The sequence below is a fragment of the Gadus morhua genome, chromosome 1 (assembly GCF_902167405.1).
Source record: "Gadus morhua chromosome 1, gadMor3.0, whole genome shotgun sequence".
Lineage (NCBI taxonomy): Eukaryota > Metazoa > Chordata > Actinopteri > Gadiformes > Gadidae > Gadus > Gadus morhua.
Genome location: NC_044048.1, coordinates 28,955,488 through 28,976,231, shown reverse-complemented (window position 1 = coordinate 28,976,231; position 20,744 = coordinate 28,955,488). Strand labels below are relative to the sequence as shown.

Sequence of the window (20,744 nt, the reverse complement as noted above, 5' to 3'; positions counted from 1 at the left end):
CCCTGATCTCCACCTGAGAGTAACCTGCTGCCTCAGCCTTAGAGAGTGTTGCTGGCTGTATGTCCTGACTCTCTGCTGCCTTCTCTTCCAGGGATTTACACTCCTGCACCAACCAGGGACCAACAAGAACATCCCACAACTACCCCTGCTGCCGCTATGGATGATCATGATGGTGACCAGAGTCTGGGTCCCCCTCAAGCCCCACATAATGGATCTGTGTTGCTCCCACAACATCCTGAGGTCAATCAGACTGTCCTCTTCAGGACAGACGGAGGACAGCTTCTCTGTCCCCCTCACTCTGGGTCCCCCCTCTCCCTCCCGGTCCACCCCCCTCACTCTGGTGCCCCCCTCCCCCTCCCAGTCCACCCCCCTCAGTCTGGGTAGCAGGGATGGAAATGAACTCCCGCCACACGCCATTTGCCCGTGGATTTGTTTGGTGGCGGGTGAATTGTGTCACTTCACCCGCCACTGTGTCGGGTAATACTTTCAAGTAAGTCTGATCAAATTTGCATGTTTAATACTGTAATGAACTCGCCGGTGACTTAACGATGTCCAGTCATAAGTATTTGAAGGAACTTTAATGCACTACTAGTAACGTTACAACTTAAGTTACGGTGGTGCAACCAAAATTTAGAACATCTTTAGTTTGACACTAGCTACATCGAACGTAGGGTTAAGGCAGACTTTACACCCGAACTTAGGATCGGATTTACGTTCTGCTGGTGCAACCGACTGCAGGCCTCCAGGTGATTCATCCAGTTTTATCTATCAGCCTGGGTCTCCCCTCCCAGTCAGATTACAGGTCTGCTGCTGGATTTTACTTTTTTTAATCTATTTTCTTTTATTTGATTTTATTGTATGACGATGTTTCTAGGTGAAGCACTTTGAGTCGACCTCATGTAGTTGCCTTGCCTTATGTAGGTTTGTTCAAGGACCTAGTACGCCCCTGGTGGGAAGAGACTGTACCGTTTAGGGTACTGAATGAAAATTCTCTTTTGAGCATCCTAAATAAATGTGTATATATATATTTGTATATTTTTTATTGTTACTTTTTGAAAAAAAAATAAAGATATATATATATTCAATCGATCACTGCCTACCCTTGACTACAAAACCTATTGCTACCCAGAACATGAGCAAGGAGCCTCAGGGAGTGACTTGAGTCTGGACTTGGAATGAGGTGAAGCCACCCAACTTCAGCACCGTCAAATTAAAAAAGAAGTATTAAACACGCCAACAAAAATATCAATGTACATATTAAGAACCAATTCAATATGAATGGCGTCAGCTATTTAAACATCCATCAGATAGATCTGCTCTATTTAAACGTCCTAGGACGTGACCATCTGAGCCTCAGCCTCCACAGAGGAGGGAACGGAGGCGGCGAGGACGGCCGGTCCTCCACCGCGGCAGCGGACGTGGGCGCGGAGACGGCGGGTTCGGCGGGGCGGGGGACGGAGGGGGCGGGCTTGGCGATCTGCATGGAGACGAACACGTTGGAGGCGTGGTGTTCGCTAAGGTAGTCGCCGCCCTCCTCCTCGTAGTCCTGCCTGCTGATCCAAAGTCAAACCGGATAAGTGATTCCGGAAATTATTTTGTTAGAGGACCCATCACAGCCCTTGCCGTCTCGGTTGCGTCGACGGATAGTTTAAAAAATATTGGATGCGCACGTAAGCTACGGAGAGGGTCTCCGACAGGCTTTCCGTGTCTACGTACAGCACTTTACGGAGGACTTTAAACCGGCCTTTACAAAATATTGAATGCGCACGTAGAGCTACGGAGAGGGCTCTCCTTGCCAAGTAGGCCTACGTACAGCACTTTACGGAGGAATATAAACCAGCCAGAGTTTTTCGGAGGCCTTCGGTCTCGATTTGCTGCCGCATAAGGTAGATCAAATACCGCGTTTGTTCCTCGCTAAAGCCGTCCTCATTTGATATTATAGCCATCAGTGTGGCATCCGGAACACACCATAAAACCAAAGTAAAATGACAACGCCCCAACTTGACCAGTGTTTGGGCAGCCAATCGCAAAGGGGTAGTCTGTCTGGCGGAATGCACACGGGCGGAAGCGGAACCACTAGGCAGCGGGGTTACTCGAGTTCGCTCCTTGAACACCGGCTGGATCCTCCTGTCACAACAATACGCGGGTCACCGTCGAGAAACCATCGAGGTAGGTACAGCTAGCTTTACTTCCCGGCTTTTGCATAGTTCTGTATTGAAAAAAGTAAAGGTCGAAAGAACGTCGACAACTCTGTTAAGAAAGGTGCTTGCTCGATGTGTTTTGTACTCTTTCGAAATAATTAAAGAGATTTAACTTGATGGGGGGGGGGCGTCGTTGGAAGATGCCGCAGCAGTAGCTCCTCCGACCGTGACTTCTACGTTATTTACACTATATTGTACCTTTTGTCAATACCAACCAAATACCAATATAGTTAAGCTATTTACTTTAGCTAACATTGTTTTCATTCGAGAACCACATATTGTGGCAATCCCGGGGTTCTGCTCCGTATCCAAATGCGCTGCTTCGTGGTTCCGCGCATGCTGACAGTGGAGCCTCGTCTGATGAGGACCCTGGTCTGTTGATCAAAACCAAACACAAGCGAGCACTTTCCGATCGGGTAGCGGAACTGGCAGAACAGTGTATACAACAACGACCCTGTCAAAAAGGGCTCTCGTATGTGTTTGGTAGCGTATTGGATCTGCAGACCAGTGTCCTCTATCAGACGATGCGTCGTCCACTACGTCGGCAGGCGCAGGACCTAGGACTAGGCACTGTAGGCAGCACATTTTGATAAGTAGCTTAAATTGGCAGAACACCGAGCGTGGTCACCAAGTCCGGGTACCGCAAAGGGACCGGTTTTAACCAGACGGGGCCACACCTCCGTGCCCCCCTCTCCGGTCTTTACCAGACGGGGCTACACCTCCGTGCACTGGCACGTAAGGGACCGCCTGATAGGCTGTCAAAAGAGAGAAAACAGCGGCTCTCGAGCCCTCTGAGAGAAGTTTTATTTTCTTTGTAAATGCTCTTGACACAACGATCCAATATCTGAATCATGGTTAATGATGTTATGGTTTGCGTCGAGGCATCGGGGCGTGTGTCGACTACCTCAGTCGACTCCTCCCCCAGCGAAGCTCCGTATGACGTAGCGTAATGACGTAGCGTGTGACGTTCGAGGCTTCATCTCGGGCTGTTCCGCGATTCCGCGATATGGTTCACAATTGGCACATTTTTACAAAAAGAAGACACTACCCAGTTCCAATATCACTTTAATGGCTATGTAATTAATGACACTCATTCTCAGTCATCATGCAGTTCTATTATTACAATTATTAGTAGGATACTGTATTTCAAGACATTCTATTTTTCCCGGGATGACTTAAAATCTAGGTCAAATGATTTGTTTTTCGACCATGAACTCGGGAGATATTTATGAACGGCACACGTATCACTGAAATGACTTTAATTCTTAAACGTTTTGATGTTGTACGAAGCAAACATCACATCATCACAGGAAACTCCTTCTTTCATCATAATTTCATTCACCACTGGGTGTCCTATAGCGTACTCATTTGAAGCTTCGAGGTCGAACCACTTTGGTGGTTCATCTGGCTGCGAGGCTTTGACGTTTCATGAGGCATCATCGTGGCACCACTACCAATAACCCAAGAAATAGTAATTAAAAAAAAATGGAAACTCTGGAAACTCGGACCATACACTCAAGCATTTTTACTGTATCATTTTAGATAATTGTGTAAAGTCAGAGTTGCCCTGATTTCTAAATATATCAGCCGTTGTCAGAGCTTATGGAGCAATATGTTTTTAAAGCAAATTATTACTTTTCTTTTCTTTATTAACTGTTGTATTTATTTCTCTTTGATCTCTCCCCAGATATTTCGGAATTTGAAGAGACCAAGTCAAAATTCGCATCATGTGGATCTTCATGGTCATGATAAGTTTAGCTGTCTCTTATAATTCTGGCTATCCTGCTATTACGTTCGGACCTTGTCCCCGGGATGAATACAGAGTCGGATTTGAATGTTGCCCTTTATGCCATCCTGGTAAGAACCACATTTCTAAACTGTTGTTAAATATATGAAAAAATATGCATCAGATTGAAGAAATACAAATTAATTAGTGTGTATCAAAACGACATATTCCACCTTTTCTTTTCAACAGGATCGTATTTTGTAAAGGACTGCACAGAGAGCAGCATTACAAAGTGCTCAAGGTGCTCCGGTGGTACTTTCAAAGAAGGCCTTGATTTGAAGAAGGAATGCTCTACCTGTACAAAGTGTGACGCAGGTACATCTGTTATTTAATGGAAAGGCCCCCCATGCAACCCACATATGTTGTGTTGATGTGGACTTTGTGTTGTTCATGTTTATATCAGAAGTTGTGTTGTTCATGTTCATAGAAAAGTTGTGTTGTTCATGTTTATATCAGAAGTTGTGTTGTTCATGTTTATATCAGAAGTTGTGTTGTTCATGTTTATATCAGAAGTTGTGTTGTTCATGTTTATATCAGAAGTTGTGTTGTTCATGTTTATATCAGAAGTTGTGTACTCTCAGGTTGTCTCAGGTTCCTCTGTAACTGTTGTGATTGACAGGTCTCGGTCTGAAGGTGAAGAAGTCGTGTTCATCAACATCAGATGCTGTGTGTGAGGTCCTGGATGGATTCTTCTGTAGTGACTCTAACGGAGGTGGATGTAGGACCGCTCAGAGACACACGGTTTGCAGTCCTGGTCAATACATCGGTCAAAGAGGTTGGTGTTCTATATATACTGCACATCAACTTTCATTTAACTGCCTTTTTTATTTAACCTTTAATTTATTCAGGGCATCTTCTTGAGGGTTAGACCCCAATTTAACAAGAGACCTGAACTTTAAAGTATAGTTTTAACACCTCCTGATTCTATTCAGCCCTATAAGGGGCCATCCAGCTTTTAACATTTAATGTATTGGTGTCCAAGTTATTCCCTGATCAAATACAACAGTCTGGCAATGAGTCGAATGATAGAAACACCTTTGAATTACATTTCTCTGTTTTCTTCTTCCCCGGAGCTTGCGCAAAAATTTTTTGGTGAAGGTAGTTGCAATATTTGACTTAATGTTTTAAACGAATGTAATGGTCACACCACATCTGAGAATGATCGGGTTCTAATAAAACATCTTTATATTCATACAGGAACAGCAGATAAAGACACAGAGTGCCTTCACTGTACTGATGGAACATTCTCAAATGGCACATCAACGTCTTGTCAGAACCACACAAAGTAAGTGAATATTATAGTTTATTTATCAATACATTAGGGGTGGACGGTATAAAAGTATTGTTTGAATATTTATTGTAAAAGTGTGAAGGCGTGTTCACTTGAGACGACCAGCGCTGTGAGCTGGCCTGTGCTCACACTAGGCAATCTCAACTGGGCCGGAGTACGGTGGCCTCTTGTACGTCATCACGTCGTAATACGTCATCACCAAGCGTCCGCTGTTTAGTAGAACAACACAGAGAACACAGTGGACACTTTACTGACTTTGTGGCTTATTTGGAACAGCCCTCTCTCACTGAGCGTTTTTACAATGCCAAATAGGACGCTTTATGCACGCCTTTTTTCGCGGTACGGTCCGCGCGTTTACACTCCCCGAGGTAAATTGCCTGTTTGAGCTAGAACCCCAATTTACCCTCCGGACCCTGCACACATTGGTGGTTTATTGGGTTTCATTCTGTTGTAAATGCGACGGCTCCGCGGATCCAGGGTTAGGGTTAGGGTACAGATGGCCTAGTGAGGGCGCACTCACACTAGGCCATCTGTACCGTGCCCAAGTCCGTTTCACACCTGTACCGTGCTCAAGTCTAGATTGTGTGGCTAGTGTGAGCACGCCAACCGTACTCAAGTCCACTTCAATTCCTTGGCCTGAGCAAACTTGGGAGAGGTGTGCTCAGGCCACGGTACAGATGCTAATGAGCCGACACGCGCACACACACGGTCTACGTAACCTGAGATGGATGACGTATAGTCCATGCGACCTTCTACCCCATTACGCCCCGTGCCCACTACCTCCGTCCGTTGACTGATCCCCATTGACATTGAATGGGGACGAACGTGCAATGCATTGTGGATCCGTCCGTTCCGTTGGAGCCTTCGGCTCAGTCAAGAAGTTGAAAAATGTTAAACTTTTTCGGCAGCGACGGATCCGTCATCCAATCAGATCGCGTCTGCAAATTTAAGCACTGTGACGCGACTCGGGCTCTGACGATACTGGAAAGCGGGAAAGCGGGTCATCTTGCATCGCAACAAGCAGGAAGTAGCGGGAAGAACCCGGCGAAGCGATTTGATTGGCTGACGGATGCCTCTGCAAAGACTACTCCCCCATCAGTCAGCCACGCCTTCCCACGTCCGTTGACTGACGGAGGTAGTGGGCACGGGGCGTAACACTACATGCCCACTACCTCCGTCAGTCAACGGAAGTGGGAAGGCGTGGCTGACTGATGGGGGAGTAGTCTTTGCAGAGGCATCCGTCAGCCAATCAAATCGCTTCGCCGGGTTCTTCCCGCTACTTCCTGCTTGTTGCGATACAAGATGACCCGCTTTCCCGCTTTCCAGTATCGTCAGAGCCCGAGTCGCGTCACAGTGCTTAAATTTGCATACGCGATCTGATTGGATGACGGAACCGTCGCTGCCGAAAAAGTTGAACATTTTTCAACTTTCTGACGGTGGCGAACGCTCCAACTGAACGGACGGATCCACAATGCATTGCGCGTCCGTCCCCATTCAAAGTCAATGGGCAACGGACAACTGACGGAGGTAGTGGGCACGGGGCGTAACACAATAAACATGACGGCAAGCGGTCCACGTTGGTGCGTTAGGAAAGTTGAGTTTTTGATCAATAATCCCCCGTTCGTCACGGCGCGGGCTTTCTAGGTTCACTGGAGAAGGCGGGGCTGAGCCCAGTCTAGACCTCTTTAGAATGTTTTGCACACTCCTGAATGTTTTTATTCTTTTATGAATGAAGACACCCGCATGCAAGAATAAGTTCAAGTCTGAGTGTAGGCTACAAACGCGACTTACTATTTACAAGTACAAAAACGCCAACATATTCTTTACTTTGCTGACCACTTGTTTTTTATCCCGACAAAAGCCTCGTTCCTCTGCGTCTCTCTCGTAGATCGCACCATCTTTCAACGTCTTTGTTTGATACGACTGCATCACCTTCCCTCACATGATCAGCAGCTCGCGGATTTCACTTTCTCTCAAGTAAAGAGTAAACTGCTCATGTCATGATCATATCGCTGCGTTGTCTCTGTGGAGACAGAGAAGCAACACCACTACCCAAGTGTGATTGCGCCCTAGATGAGATGAATCATCTCTCAGTGAGCCATTGAGATTAGGGAGCATAGAGGGGGAATATTGAACGTCCAACTGAATTCATAATCGTTGATATCATCATCGAGTCAAGTGTCCACCTCGACTCTGCGTAGCCACCCTCCCCCTTCTGGCCACCATTGTGTATTGTATTGTGTTGTATTGTATTATAGTACTTAACTGTGTAGCAACTGCAGTAGCTGCTATCATTGCTGTAACACAGGGAATTGGTGAGCCTAGCGATTGTTGTACTTGCACTTGGTTCTATGAACATCCTTACTGTACCGACAGCGATATATTGTTGCACTTCTTGTGACAAATGTACTTATTGTAAGTCGCCTTGGATAAAAGCGTCTGCTAAATGCCCTAAATGTAAAACGTAAATATCATTGTGTGTGTCGCCATTCGTCTGAAACATCCCGACTATATTAAATGCATTTTAAACTAATCAATCCGAATATATGGTAGGCTATTATAATATAAAAGTAAATAGCAAGACTAGTGTGAGTGTTGTTGCGTCATTGACTCAAGACAAGTGCGTCATCACTGACAGACACGCCTCCAAGCGAGAAGCCCGGTTGTAACGGACATGGAACCCAGCCGAACCGGGCCGAGCCAGTAGAGTATAGTGGAAAAACGCCATCGCTCAAGAAGGCCTACTGATAGATCATATGGACATTGGGGATCGAACCCAGTACCTTTGGACCAGGAGTCAAACACCCAGTCTACTATCCTCCCCCCAGGATAGGATATACACTACACACCCTGAAACTAAACCTGTTGTCTGGTCCTTCTCATTTCAGATGGGAATCTGTGGGACTGAATTCAGGAACTGATTCAACTGATTCAGAATGTGGAGAACCTGTGGCAGGAATAATACCAGGAGTCCTGCTGGTAATTGCTTTAATGGCTTTGATAATCAAAGCCATTATTCACAGGAAGAATAAAAGAGGTAAGTGATACATTAAACTAACATGCATCATGTTACATTAAATTAACATGTTTCATGGTTACATTAAATTACCGTATTTTCCGGACTATACGTCGCTCCCGAGTATTAGTCGCATCAGTCAAAAAATGCTCCATGACGAGGAAAAAAACATATATACGTCGCATCGTTGTATAAGTCGCATTTATTTTTAAACATTTAAACAAGAACGTTTAGTCTGGAAAGACTGAATAAAATTGCAATAGCAATATAGGTGTGTCGGTCCCACTCGTAGTTCTGAGAGTATACCGAATTCAGTGACACCGGGATTCCACCGGACGCGTATGCGCCGCGGTCCTAAACCTGAGCGCACGATCGGGAGGTGGAAGTTGCGCTTTAGATGCCTTCACAAGTCCAGCGGAGGGCTCCAGTTTTCGCCGGCCAAGTCATGCGCTGTGATATGTGTGACAGCTATGTTGCACAACATTGCAGCTAAGGCTGGGGTAGCTTTGGTTGAACCGGAGGACATTGAGGACGATGACGACGAGAATATAATTTATTCGGTGGTGCAGTAGGCTTGCAGCGTTCAGTTGTAGGCCTAATGAATGACGGTGCCATCTTGCGGCCGAAGATTATGTACGCACAATTTTGGCATATAAGTCGCTTCGAAATATAAGTCGCAGGGCAAGCCAAACTACAAAAAAAACGCGACTTATAGTCCGGAAAATACGGTAACATGTTTCATGGTTACATTAAATTAACGTGTATCATGGTTATACTAAATGATAGTGTTGAGCCAAGGCTGCTGTCTAACAGGTAGAGGGGTGCCCTGATCTCCACCTGAGAGTAACCTGCTGCCTCAGTCTTCAGAGAGTGTTGCTGGCTGTATGTCCTGACTCTCTGCTGCCTTCTCTTCCAGGGATTTACTCTCCTGCACTAACCAGGGACCAACAAGATCATCCCACAACTATCCCTGCTGCCCCTATGGATGATCATGATGGTGACCAGAGTCTGGGTCCCCCTCAAGTCCCACATAATGGATCTGTCTCACTCCCACAACATCCTGAGGACACTCAGACTGTCCTCTTCAGGACAGACGGAGGACAGGATCTCTGTCCCCCTCACTCTGGGTCCCCCCTCCCCCTCCCGGCCCACCCCCCTCACTCTGGTGCCCCCCTCCCCCTCCCGGTCCACCCCCCTCAGTCTGGGTAGCAGGGATGGAAATTAACACCCGCCACACGCCATTTGCCCGTGGATTTGTTTGGTGGCGGGTGAATTGTGTCACTTCACCCGCCACTGTGTCGGGTAATACTTTCAAGTAAGGTCAGATCAAATTTGCATATTTAATACTGTAATGACCTCGCCGGTGACATAACGATGTCCAGTCATAAGTATTTGAAGGAACTTTAATGCACTACTAGTAACGTTACAACTTAAGTTATGGTGGTGCAACCAAAATTTAGAACATCTTTAGTTTGACACTAGCTACGTCGAGCGTAGGGTTAAGGCGGACTTTACACCCGAACTTATGATCGGCTTTACGTTCTGCTGGTGCAACCGACTGCAGGTCACTGAAACCCATAACCAACGGCAACAATCCACACAAACAACAACCGGTTACCAGGGAAACCCCCAACCCGGCTCCTTCAACGTGCAAGCCCCCCACCCTCCTGTTCTCCCAAGCCCCTCCCCCAGCTGACCTGATGATTCGCCCCCCACACTGATTGACAAGGAGAACATTCCAATGCATGCACATCGAACAACTGGCATATTAAGCCCAGTTCAGACCAAAGATTCACGGACTAAAGAAAAACAAAACTAACGGACAACGAAATACAATGCAACACAAACTCTTTAAATGTCCCAGGGTCGCTGCAATACATTCGTCATACGGCGCTGCCCAGTTCCACAACCATTACCGTCAACATCCGACATCATGGTGAACATCGGACAGTGGGCAACACCGTGACTGGCTGGTGTTTGACGGGACGAGCAAGAGAATGTTCTGTGCTCTCTGTCATAAACATGCTTCCAATGGCCACAGGTCCAATAGTTTTGTGAGGGGGACACAAAACCTAAAATTAGAAGCCGTGAAAGACCACGAGTCTAGAAGACCAGACTTCATGGAGGGGTAGAAGAAAACTGAGGAGTGCCTCTGATACCTCAGAATCAGATTCTGATGAGTGACTGTCAACAGGTTTTTTTATGGCGAGACTTTGTGTGTCTGGTGCCCCCCTCCCCCCCTCAGTCCACCCCCCTCACTCTGGTGCCCCCCTCCCCCTCCCGGCCCAACCCCCTCACTCTGGGTCCCCCCTCCCCCTCCCAGTCCACCGCCCTCAGTCTGGGTCCCCCTCCCCCTCCCAGTCCACCCCCCTCAGTCTGGGTCCCCCCCCCTCCCTGTCAGCCTACAGGACAGCCAACATTGAGATGGGTCCAGTCCATTGAGGGAGCACCAGACCCACTGTTCTGTAGGTGGTTCTCCAATGTGTTCACCCCTATGTTCTTAATAAGTCTGAGTAAGGCCGGGTGTTGAACGTTCGATACTATATCATTACCATTCTAATCATTACCTTGCCTTCTATGCTGTATTAAGAGATAGGTGTGATAGTCTTTGGTGAGTCTTCTGATGACTCTTGTTTCTTGAGAAGATCATCCGATGTTCTTTTTGCCTTTATTTTACTTATTTTAAAATATTTTCTTTTTGAAATTTGATTTTATTGTATGACTGTTTCTACGTGAAGCACTTTGAGTCGGCCTCATGTAGTTGCCTTGTCTTATGTACAGTTTGTTCAAGGACCTATTTCGCCCCTGGCGGGAAGAGGCTGTACCGTTGTCCTCAGAGTAATAACATGATGTGTGAATAGGACCAAAGTTGGGCGGTAGAAGCCACGTGTGGACGGTGTTAGATAATAACTGCCTTTGAGCTCATGGGAGAAATCAGTGAGACTATGAAAACGGTTTGCCAATGCTGGAAAAACCTTGTTAAACGGCTGATGTTGTCCACCAACTCGGCTTCGTATTCTAAATAACAATCTTTGGCGGTTTCCTGAACTCTTTCAGTGTCTGTGTTGTACCACATACATTAATATTTGTACAGGAACAGCAAATAAGGACACTTTAAGGCACTGAATGAACAGTCTCGTATGCTATATAAATGTGTATTTATTTTTATTATTGAAGAAAAATAAAGATGTATATTTATTCAAACGATCACTGCCGAACCTTGTCTACAAAACCTATTGCTACTGTCCTACAACTGAAGATGTGTTAAACACCATATTCTTACAGCCTCTTTCATTACTGAGATATCGGGCCTCCAATGTGACCACACACTAAGAACATAGCTCAGAGCCCGAGCAAGGAGACTCAGGGAGTGACTTGAGTCTGGACTTGAATGACGTGAAGCCACCCAGCGTATAAAACATACCAGAAATATCAATGTACATATTAAGAACCAATTCAATATGAATGGCGTCAGCTATTTAAACGTCCTATGAAGTCCCCACCATCACATAGATCTGCTCTATTTAGACGTCCATCACATAGATCTGCTCTATTTAGACGTCCATCTCATAGATCTGCTCTATTTAGACGTCCATCACATAGATCTGCTCTATTTAGACGTCCATCACACAGATCTGCTCTATTTAGACGTCCATCACATAGATCTGCTCTATTTAGACGTCCATCACATAGATCTGCTCTATTTAGACGTCCATCACATAGATCTGCTCTATTTAGACGTCCATCACATAGATCTGCTCTATTTAGTCGTCCTAGGACGTGACCATCTCAGCCTCAGCCTCCACAGAGGCGGGAACGGAGGCGGCAGGGACGGCCGGTCCTCCCGGCACCACCGCGGCTGTGGGCGTGTCCCCGGTCGCCGTGGCGACGGCGGGTTCGGCGGGGCGGGGGACGGAGGGGGCGGGCTTGGCGATCCTCATGGAGACGAAGGCGTTGGAGGCGCGGTGTTCGCTGAGGTAGTCGCCGCCCTTCTCCTCGTAGTCCCGCCTGCTGACCCAGCCCTCCACCGGCCCCCCCCCCCCGCTGGGCGGGCCCCCCAGGGCCCAGTCCCGGGCCCCGTACCACGCGTCCAACGCCGGCCGGGCGGCCAGGGTCACCTGGGGGGGGGGGGGGGAGAATACAGTAATGCCGTCGTCAGAACGCTCGGAGTGCCAGGGAGGTTCGGACCTTAAGCTGTGAGGAGAGCGCTCTGATCACTCTGTTGGGTCGGAGTTCTCCCACGGAGTTTCGTGCGGAGGTAAAGCAGCCCTAGGCCTCCGAGATCACGTCAACAACAATGGCGGCCCATGTCATTGATAGACTAAAGTGAACTTGCAGCAAGCGCCGAGAGGCGAGCTTAACACCCAGTCTAACGTTTGCATTACGATACATTTTAGTTTACAATTATATTCCTCACCTGGTAAATTCTCGCTCATGTTCAACCATCGCAATCAGTTCTAATAACTGATTCATCTGTTCTCTGTGAATACAGCGAAGGAGTGCAAAGAGTTCTCTGTGGGCATCCATACTTGTTATGAAGTCTAGTCTCACGAACGATATCTTCCGGTTTTATGTCATAGCCTACGAACTTATGAGGGGCGTTTCCTGAACACTCTTATTTCAGAAGAAGGGAAGGTTTACGTAAAGACGCTTAAAGGAGACATATTATACCACCAGGTGTGAGTGTGATTCACCTTAACAGCCGTTTCGGCAATCTGCCCCATATGACATCACCAGTGGGCGTGTCCACCTAGATCTGTGCTGGAATAGATGAGCAACGTTCCATTCAGTCCACTGGGTAGGCTGGTAGACTGATCTATCCAGCACAGATCTTCGTGGCCACGCCCACTAGTGATGTCATATGGCGCAGATTTTATCACACGTCTAATCACACTCACACCTGGTGGTATAATATGTCCCCTTTAAGAGCTTCCGAACCTCAGAGCGTTTTGAATAGTGGCGAAGTCACGCCCCTTCCGGTAGAGCCCATGGGACCTATGAGATCAAAAAATATGAATGGGTTTCAATGGAGAGAAAGTAATTATTAGAAAGTATTTTCTGGTCCCAGTCTTTATATGCCCCGGATTACACATATGTTGTTTGTGGATTTAAATGATAATTCTTCAAGCAAAGAAAACTAAAAAAATTCATGAAGAAGTTTGATAACGTTAGGTTTTGTGTGAGGCCGCTTTGTGAACTACAGCTCTTCGCTGCTCTCGACGCGAATGATATACGTTATTACGTCACCTCCCGCACTTGGAACTCCGGTACAGACATGGCGATCTCTCTGCTCCACTTCACCGCTTTTTTCCAAGGGGAGGATAACAGCATCGAAAGAGGTGAAAAACATTATACGTCGGGGCATGTGGAGAGTTTCAGTAAGGCCGATGGGGAGATTGTCGGTCTTCTCCACGCCAGTTGCAGTGAGCGTGACAGCACATACGAGACGTGGAGTCTTTCTCATTGGGTTTTCTCTACAGCCTTTAACTGAACAATTGCACAATAAACGGTCAAACTCTTGGCATGAAAAATTATCATTTAAATCCACAAATAACATATGTGTAATCCGGGGCATATAAAGACTGGGATCAGAAAATACTTTCTAACAATTACTTTCTCTCCATTGAAACCCATTCATATTTTTCGATCTCATAGGTCCCATGGGCTCTACCGGAAGGGGCTTGACTTTGCCACCCTATACGGCATAATGGCGTGCTCCTGAATCCTCAGACACCAGCCTTCCGAGTTGCATTTTTGACGTAATTTCCGGTCTCGGAGAATTTATAGCGATCCTGTTAGTCTTTGTGATTATGTCATGAAATTGACTAGTCCTTGTTTAATGTTAGCTACATTAGCCTCTTTAGCAAAAAATCTCTTCAAAAAAGATAAAGAAAGCCAGCCGGTGTGCAACACATTTGGTTGGCATCATCTGGTTGGCTTTGATTACAGTCTGTGCCCTGCTACATACTCTGGCCATTGCTAATCAAATCTTGATGAATCAATACTAAAACTCCTCCCCTTTTCCTCTTAGCTTTACCAAGGGACTGATATTCTGTTTTACCTTGAAATGTGCAATATCACACTAGTAACACTAACTGTAAGGACTTGGAAGTAAATAATAACGATAATAATATTTGTGTATTTGCGTATCACCATCCTAAACATTCGTTACCAAGTGCTTTAACGGTTCCATGAGTCCTTGATGGAGGACTCTACCTTGTAGTGGGACTGGAAGGGTCTCATAGCCAGCAGCTCTCTCTCCACTCTCTCCTTCATGCCTGGGTACAGCATGTTCCCTCCGGTCAGGAACACGTTGCTCACCAGCGCCTCCTGCTGCGATGGAGTGTACCTGCAACCACCGGAAATACCGTTCAATAAAACGTACTGCTTTTGATGTGCTGAAACGTGGAGTAGAGAGAAGGATGGTTTCATGGATTACGTATATACACGGTATTACATGACATCGTAGTAACGCACCTTAGCAAAGTAAAATAGTGTTTTAGAAAGGCCTGAAATGAGCCTCAGAAGAAGGTAAACTAAGATAAGTGAAGGGCTTCACTAGCCTGGCTATTACCAGACCAAGCTCAATCATAGATTGAGCTTGGTCTGGGGAGGCTGCTGTCATTTTCTTCAGCACAAGAGGCGTGATCAACGGGCCTCGTTCAACTGACTCTGTACGCATTTGGCTGCTTTCCGTCGCCATTGTGTTAAACCAGCCAATAGCGCGCCGGGGGGAGGGAGAAGCCAGCTTGGTGATCGTCTCCCGCAAAAACGTATCGAAACCAGAAAGAACCGCATTGCTCTTCTCCAGACCCGAGTGCGGGGCGACCTCGAGCGCCGGCAGAACGGGCGTGGGGGGCTCCGCGGTCGAGGGCTCCGGATCACCTGGCCAGGACGTGCTGCAGGGTCTCCATGACGCCCATCTGGTCCTCGCCCGTCAGCGAGGGCTGGAACACGATCTCCGGGCAGCGCAGGCGCTCCGTCCCCACAAACAGCTGGTGGTACTCGGCCATGTTGAACTGGGGCTGGGGGGGGAGGGGGGGAGACCTTAGGAGCTATGGCCTGGTGTTGCAGCTCAACGTTCAACACAAGCGGAGACCGTTGCGTCCGTGCGTGCGTGCGTGCCTACCTGAACGCTGGCGGACTTGTCCATCAGGGCGTTGTCCGGGGGGAGGTCCGGGTCCATGAGGGCCACGCCGTCCCCCTCATCCATCTGCGGGTCCAGCTCGGACCCCTAGCACACAGGGGGGGGGGCGCTTTAACACAGGCACTGCATTTATACAGCGTGTCCCCAACCCGCGGCCACTCAGAGCGCTTTACGATACTGCCTCACATTCACCCGTTCACCCGTTCACGCACACACACCGAGCACGATCGGGTCGAGTAGAGGCTCTCAATCAATTCTGTGGTTATCAGTCGTGAACAAATTGCAACCGATCACAACGTTTCCCGGTGGCTTCAGGGGACCCAGGCCCGTTACCGGGGGCTGTTTTGGTCCCCCAGCCGGGGTCCGGGACCCACCTCGGCCCTCCCCTCGGCGCCGTCGCCCCCCAGCAGCCGCAGCCGGCCCTGCTCCACCGCCAGCTGCAGCTTGGTGACGTAGGACTGGAGCTCCTCCGCCGAGTCCATGTTGAGCTCCACCAGGTTCTTGTGGAACGGCTCCAGAAGGCCGTCGTCCAGCAGCTCCTGGACGGACACACGGAGAGGCAGGTCTCGTCACAGGGGGGTCCTCTCTCTCTCTCTCTCTCTCTCTCTCTCTCTCTCTCTCTCTCTCTCTCTCTCTCTCTCTCTCTCTCTCTCTCTCTCTCTCTCTCTCTCTCTCTCTCTCTCTCTCTCTCTCTCTCTCTCTCTCTCTCTCTCTCTCTCTCTCTCTCTCCCGCCCATCAACATCTGACCGCCGCAGCGCTAAGCTAAGCTAGGCTAGGCTAAGCTAAGCTAGGCTAGGCTAAGCTAAGCTAAGCTAGGCTAGGCCTCCTTGCCTGCACGGCCAGCAGCTTGTCCAGCCGCTCCTGGTCGTGCTGCAGCTTCTCCTCGCGGCGCCGCGCGTTGTTCTCCTGCAGCCGCCGCAGCTGCTGCGCGCGGCGCTCCTGCCGCTCCTCGGCGCTGGCGCAGGCCCCGGGGGCCGCCTTGGCCGAGAAGGGCAGCTGCATGCGGTGGACCTCGCGCTCGTAGAAGTCGGGGCTGCGCCAGCGCTCCAGCTCTGTGGGGGGGGGGGGGGGGGGGGGGGGGGGGGGGGGGGGGGGGGGGGGGGGGGCTGGAGTCACTTCATGGATCAACCGATGAGAAACCTCGGAGGTGATTGTGATCACATTTAAACTACAACTGACTCATTCAATTTGTGCAACTTCTTAAACCATCCCTTTGTCGAGCTTAATGACACCTTTGTGTTATAGAAGGAGGGAGAGAGACGTATGAGAGAGAGAGAGAGAGAGAGAGAGAGAGAGAGAGAGAGAGAGAGAGAGAGACATATGAGAGAGAGAGAGAGAGACATGAGAGAGAGAGAGAGAGAGAGAGAGAGAGACAGAGACAGAGACAGAGACAGAGAGAGAGAGAGACATATTAGAAACAGACGGACGGACGGAAGGACAGAGCGAGAGACAGAGACAGACAGAAAGAGAGAGACGAGGGAGAGAAAGAGAGGCTGAGGGAGAGGGAAAAAATGAGAGAGGGGGAGAGAGAAAGAGGAAGATACAGACAGACAGACAGACAGACAGACAGACAGACAGACAGACAGACAGACAGACAGACAGAGCGAGAGAGATTCCTTTCCTCAGAGACGGACAGAGAATAAGAAGTGAAATCAGGAGTGAAGGAGTACAAAGGAGAGAGTACAGAGCACGAAAGACAATAAAAACAGAAAGAGTACGGAGAGAGAGTACGGAACGATCCACTATGTAGAGAGAGTAGCGAGTACCGCTGTGGTCGTCGAGGGGGGGCGGTACCTTTGTGGTAGTCCACGGCCGTGTAGCTGTGCTCGTGCAGCAGCTCCTCCATGCGACTGAGCGTCACGGCCGCCAGGTGACCCGGGTACTTGAGCTGCAGCAGCCGCAGCAGGTACGACGCAGCCTGGCTGCCGCCCACGTTCACACGCTGAGCGTTCCCCGCGTCCAGCCTGCGCACACGCACGGCGAGGGCAGCCGCGACACTCAGGATGGGATGGACAACAACGGAACGTAATACAACAGGGTTTGGACGTCTAAGAAATAAATCGTATCAGCTACACAAAAATAAGGAAAATGAGGATATAAAACTATAAGACATTTTAATAAGAATATATAATATCCGCGACCAGTTCCCGAATAAGCGGTTGAAGATGAACGCATCAATGAACGTTAAACGAAGAGTTAACACAGTGAGTGAATCCATTGTTCGCGTGGGAAGCCCCTGGTTGATGGATCCAGGGCGTTTACAGCGGCTTCACTCACCTTCCGTTGATCACAGGGAGGATGTGTGAGCAGTGGTATCCGGAGGAAAGGACGATGCCGGTCTGAGGACCCTCTAGGCCCCGCTGAGCGTTGTTGCTGTTGAAGCTGTACAGGGCGTCCACGCCGTAGGAGACGTGGGGCACCTGGTAGCACTCAAACAGCAGCTCGGACATCATCTGACGACAATGCAGCGGGTTGCACGGAGCCTCCGTCACCACCACGGGATGCTCCACCTTGGCCTGATGGGGAAAGAGACATTGCAGCACAAACGTTGAGAAAACAACTTCACAACGGTCAAATAGCACCCGAACACTCAGCTGTTGGCAGCGGACATTACCTCTGATGTGATGCCCATGTGCGTGAATATGTGATCGAATATCAGCTCCTGGATTTCGAAGTTGACCACCACGTTCCTATCGAACTGGCTCTTGAGGAGCCATCGCAGAGGTTCAATGCTGGAGATGTCGTTTCCGATCTGGGTTTCGCTCCGAGCGGCTCCTCGGCTCCTCGCAGCCACGGACCTGAAGAGCAGCCTCGGGGAGCCCAGTTCATCCCCTTTGCACGCCCAGCCGGCCCGGGTGTGGAAGGAGCCGTTATCGATCACTAACGGGACCGGGGATGGATGTAAACACTGGGCAGGGATCTCATAAATCGGGTCGGGGGATGTTTTGCAGTCCCGAAATGTGAATATTTGGCACACTGGTTCTGTTTTGGTCGACATTTTGAATGTGTGTCACTCTAAAATAGTACCGAGTAGGGATACGGGATGAAGTTTGAGTTCCGAGAGAAAACGGCTCTTCAATAACTTTACCGCTGTTTCGTTTATATTAATTTCGCATAATGCAAAATGTGCACATATCCAAATATTGTACAGTAATTGTAATGGTTTAATTGTATCAATTATTATTATATTATAACATCATCAATTTCTATTTTCTTAGGTTTATTTAAATATTTCCACTTATTTGACATATCATAGCCTACAGGTTATATATAGCGGTATATTATCAATTAATATATATCTAGATTTCTCTACATATATATCAGTGTCATAAAACAAATATAGACATTACATTCATATATCTAAATTATCAATATGTCACTATCCATATATCACCACCAGAGAGCGCATGGATCATTTGACCCCCACCGACGCCTCTCCATCCATCCTCCATCAGCCGTTCAGCACGTTTAAATATTGGCTTCGCTGGGGATTATGAGGGAGTGACGAGCAGCCCTTTGAGGTTCGTCCATATCATCGGAGATTACTAATTAAATTCATGAGGGTGCAGGGTTTTGGTGTACAGGACATGGAACAATTAACGACTTCAATTATTTGAGGAATTAATCAGCTTTAAATGTAGGCCTACGTGTAAAATACATCTGAATATATAGCGCCTTTTCAGATTTTGTTTACTGTCCATCTAAAAATACGTTTTTAAAGAATAGTTTTCATCATTTGAATAAATATTCTTGTAGGACGGGCAGGGTTGATCCTTTGCTCACTCCGCTCACTCCATCTAAATTCATTCATCCCTTCCTCAGGTCACATTAAAGACGTATAGAATAAGTATAGATTGTATGAATTCTTAGCAAAAAGAGTTCGATTTTGTGTACTTAGCTAAATTCGTCAGAATTCCTTTTTTTGATTTAATTAGTGAAGGAATTAAGAAATTTTAGCAAAAGCAAGAGGAAGGAAAAAAAGGAGGAAATAAAAGATTGGATGAAGGAAGGGAAGGAAAGAAAAAAGGAAGGAAGGAGTTAAGGATGTAAATAAGACAAATGAGGGAAGGAAGTGGAGAAGGAAGGCGACTTCTGCGTGGAGCTTCGTGGTGTGTCACTGAATCACGAGTCCAGTTCAGTGATCAGACACAAAGGTCTAAGTGACTCGTCCTGCTTCCTTCTGACGCTAATAAGCAGATCTGGGTCAGCTCTCCCCCTCTCACACAGACACACGCATACACACACGCACGCACAAATGTACGAACGCACGCAGACACACGCATTCACACACGCAGGCAAGTACGAACGGACTAATGTACGCGACCACACACGCACAAACACGCAAGCACACATAAACGCACGCACGAACAAACAGGAATGCCCGCACAAACACATGCATGCACGCACACACGCAAGCTTGCATGCATGCGCACAGACACAAGCACACAAACATACACAAACATTCATAATTTCACTGGTCACATACTACATTGGGTAGTCAGACAAACACACACACACACACACACACACACACACACACACACACACACACACACACACACACACACACACACACACACACACAGCCACATATGCACACATTGACACACTCCTAATCACATCCCCTCACTCTGCTTTGGTAATTTTTACTGTCTACTAATTGTCCAACTTCCTATTTTCATTTCCCTTTAACGCCAACACCTTCCTTATTAAACCAAAAACACTCAACCACGGACACACAGGAGATAAACAGTAATTCCTTATGTCAACAACCAAACACACACACACACACACACACACACACACACACACACACACACACACACAGAGAAATTGACGTTGGCTGTGTGTGTGTGTGTGTGTGTGTGTGTGTGTGTGTGTGTGTGTGTGTGTGTGTGTGTGTGCGTGTGTGTGTGTGTGTGTGTGTGTGTGCGTGTGTGTGTGTGTGTGTGTGTTTGCGGCCACTGGGGGTCCTCGCCATCGGTCCACGTTCTCGGGGTCCCCTCACGCTGCAGAAGGCGGTCAGAGGAACACGCTGTCACACTCCGTGCTAAGACGCCCCCCCCCCCCCCCCCCCCCCCCCTCCCCCCCTCTCCCTCTCTCTCTCTCTCTCTCTCTCTCTCTCTCTCTCTCTCTCTCTCTCTCTCTCTCTCTCTCTCTCTCTCTCTCTCTGTCTGGAGTAGAGATATGAAACAGGGAGCGACACGGAGAGAGCGGAGAGGGGAGAGGACGGTCGACTGTACTGGGGACCCCGCCACGACCCTCATCCTCCGAGGCCCCGTTGTCAGGGACCCCTGCCCCC

The 20,744-nt window shown here is 48.2% G+C and overlaps 3 protein-coding genes across 10 annotated transcripts in view; 2 read left to right on the top strand and 1 right to left on the bottom strand.

The window, feature by feature from the left end:
* Nucleotides 1-851, top strand: part of LOC115552478 (tumor necrosis factor receptor superfamily member 14) — a 39,124-nt gene extending 38,273 nt beyond the window's left edge. For all 5 annotated transcript variants that reach the window (XM_030368826.1, XM_030368901.1, XM_030368979.1 and 2 more), the window contains one exon: nt 92-851. In XM_030368826.1, coding sequence (XP_030224686.1) covers nt 92-384 — 293 coding nt within the window. In that variant the 3' untranslated portion in view covers nt 385-851. The remainder of the gene's footprint in view (nt 1-91) is intronic.
* actr5 (actin related protein 5) lies at nt 822-18,479 on the bottom strand. Of its 2 annotated transcripts, XR_003978019.1 has the most exons (10): nt 18,057-18,479; nt 17,720-17,958; nt 17,237-17,406; nt 16,274-16,494; nt 15,816-15,980; nt 15,424-15,528; nt 15,180-15,319; nt 14,511-14,643; nt 11,798-12,412; nt 822-1,331 (listed from the first exon to the last, which is right to left on the bottom strand). XR_003978019.1 is itself a non-coding variant. In XM_030366875.1 (9 exons), the coding sequence occupies exons 1-9, from the start codon at nt 18,438-18,440 to the stop codon at nt 12,068-12,070; spliced, it is 1,902 nt and encodes a 633-aa protein (XP_030222735.1). In that variant the 5' UTR covers nt 18,441-18,479; the 3' UTR covers nt 11,422-12,067. The 2 variants fall into 2 exon arrangements, 1 of the variants encoding a protein (XP_030222735.1); XM_030366875.1 differs by lacking the exon at nt 822-1,331 and having other exon boundaries at nt 11,422-12,412.
* Nucleotides 1,552-11,501, top strand: LOC115552811 (tumor necrosis factor receptor superfamily member 14-like). 3 transcript variants are annotated; one of them, XM_030369189.1, is made up of 7 exons: nt 1,580-2,169; nt 3,889-4,058; nt 4,177-4,302; nt 4,607-4,762; nt 5,185-5,272; nt 8,107-8,315; nt 9,211-11,501. In XM_030369189.1, exons 2-7 carry the CDS (start codon nt 3,929-3,931, stop codon nt 9,501-9,503), a joined length of 1,002 nt encoding a protein of 333 aa, XP_030225049.1. In that variant the 5' UTR covers nt 1,580-2,169; nt 3,889-3,928; the 3' UTR covers nt 9,504-11,501. The 3 variants fall into 3 exon arrangements, with proteins under 3 accessions (XP_030225183.1, XP_030225049.1, XP_030225119.1); XM_030369259.1 differs by having other exon boundaries at nt 1,581-2,169; nt 8,167-8,315; XM_030369323.1 differs by lacking the exons at nt 3,889-4,058; nt 4,177-4,302 and having other exon boundaries at nt 1,552-2,169.
* Nucleotides 18,480-20,744: the final 2,265 nt, after the last annotated feature.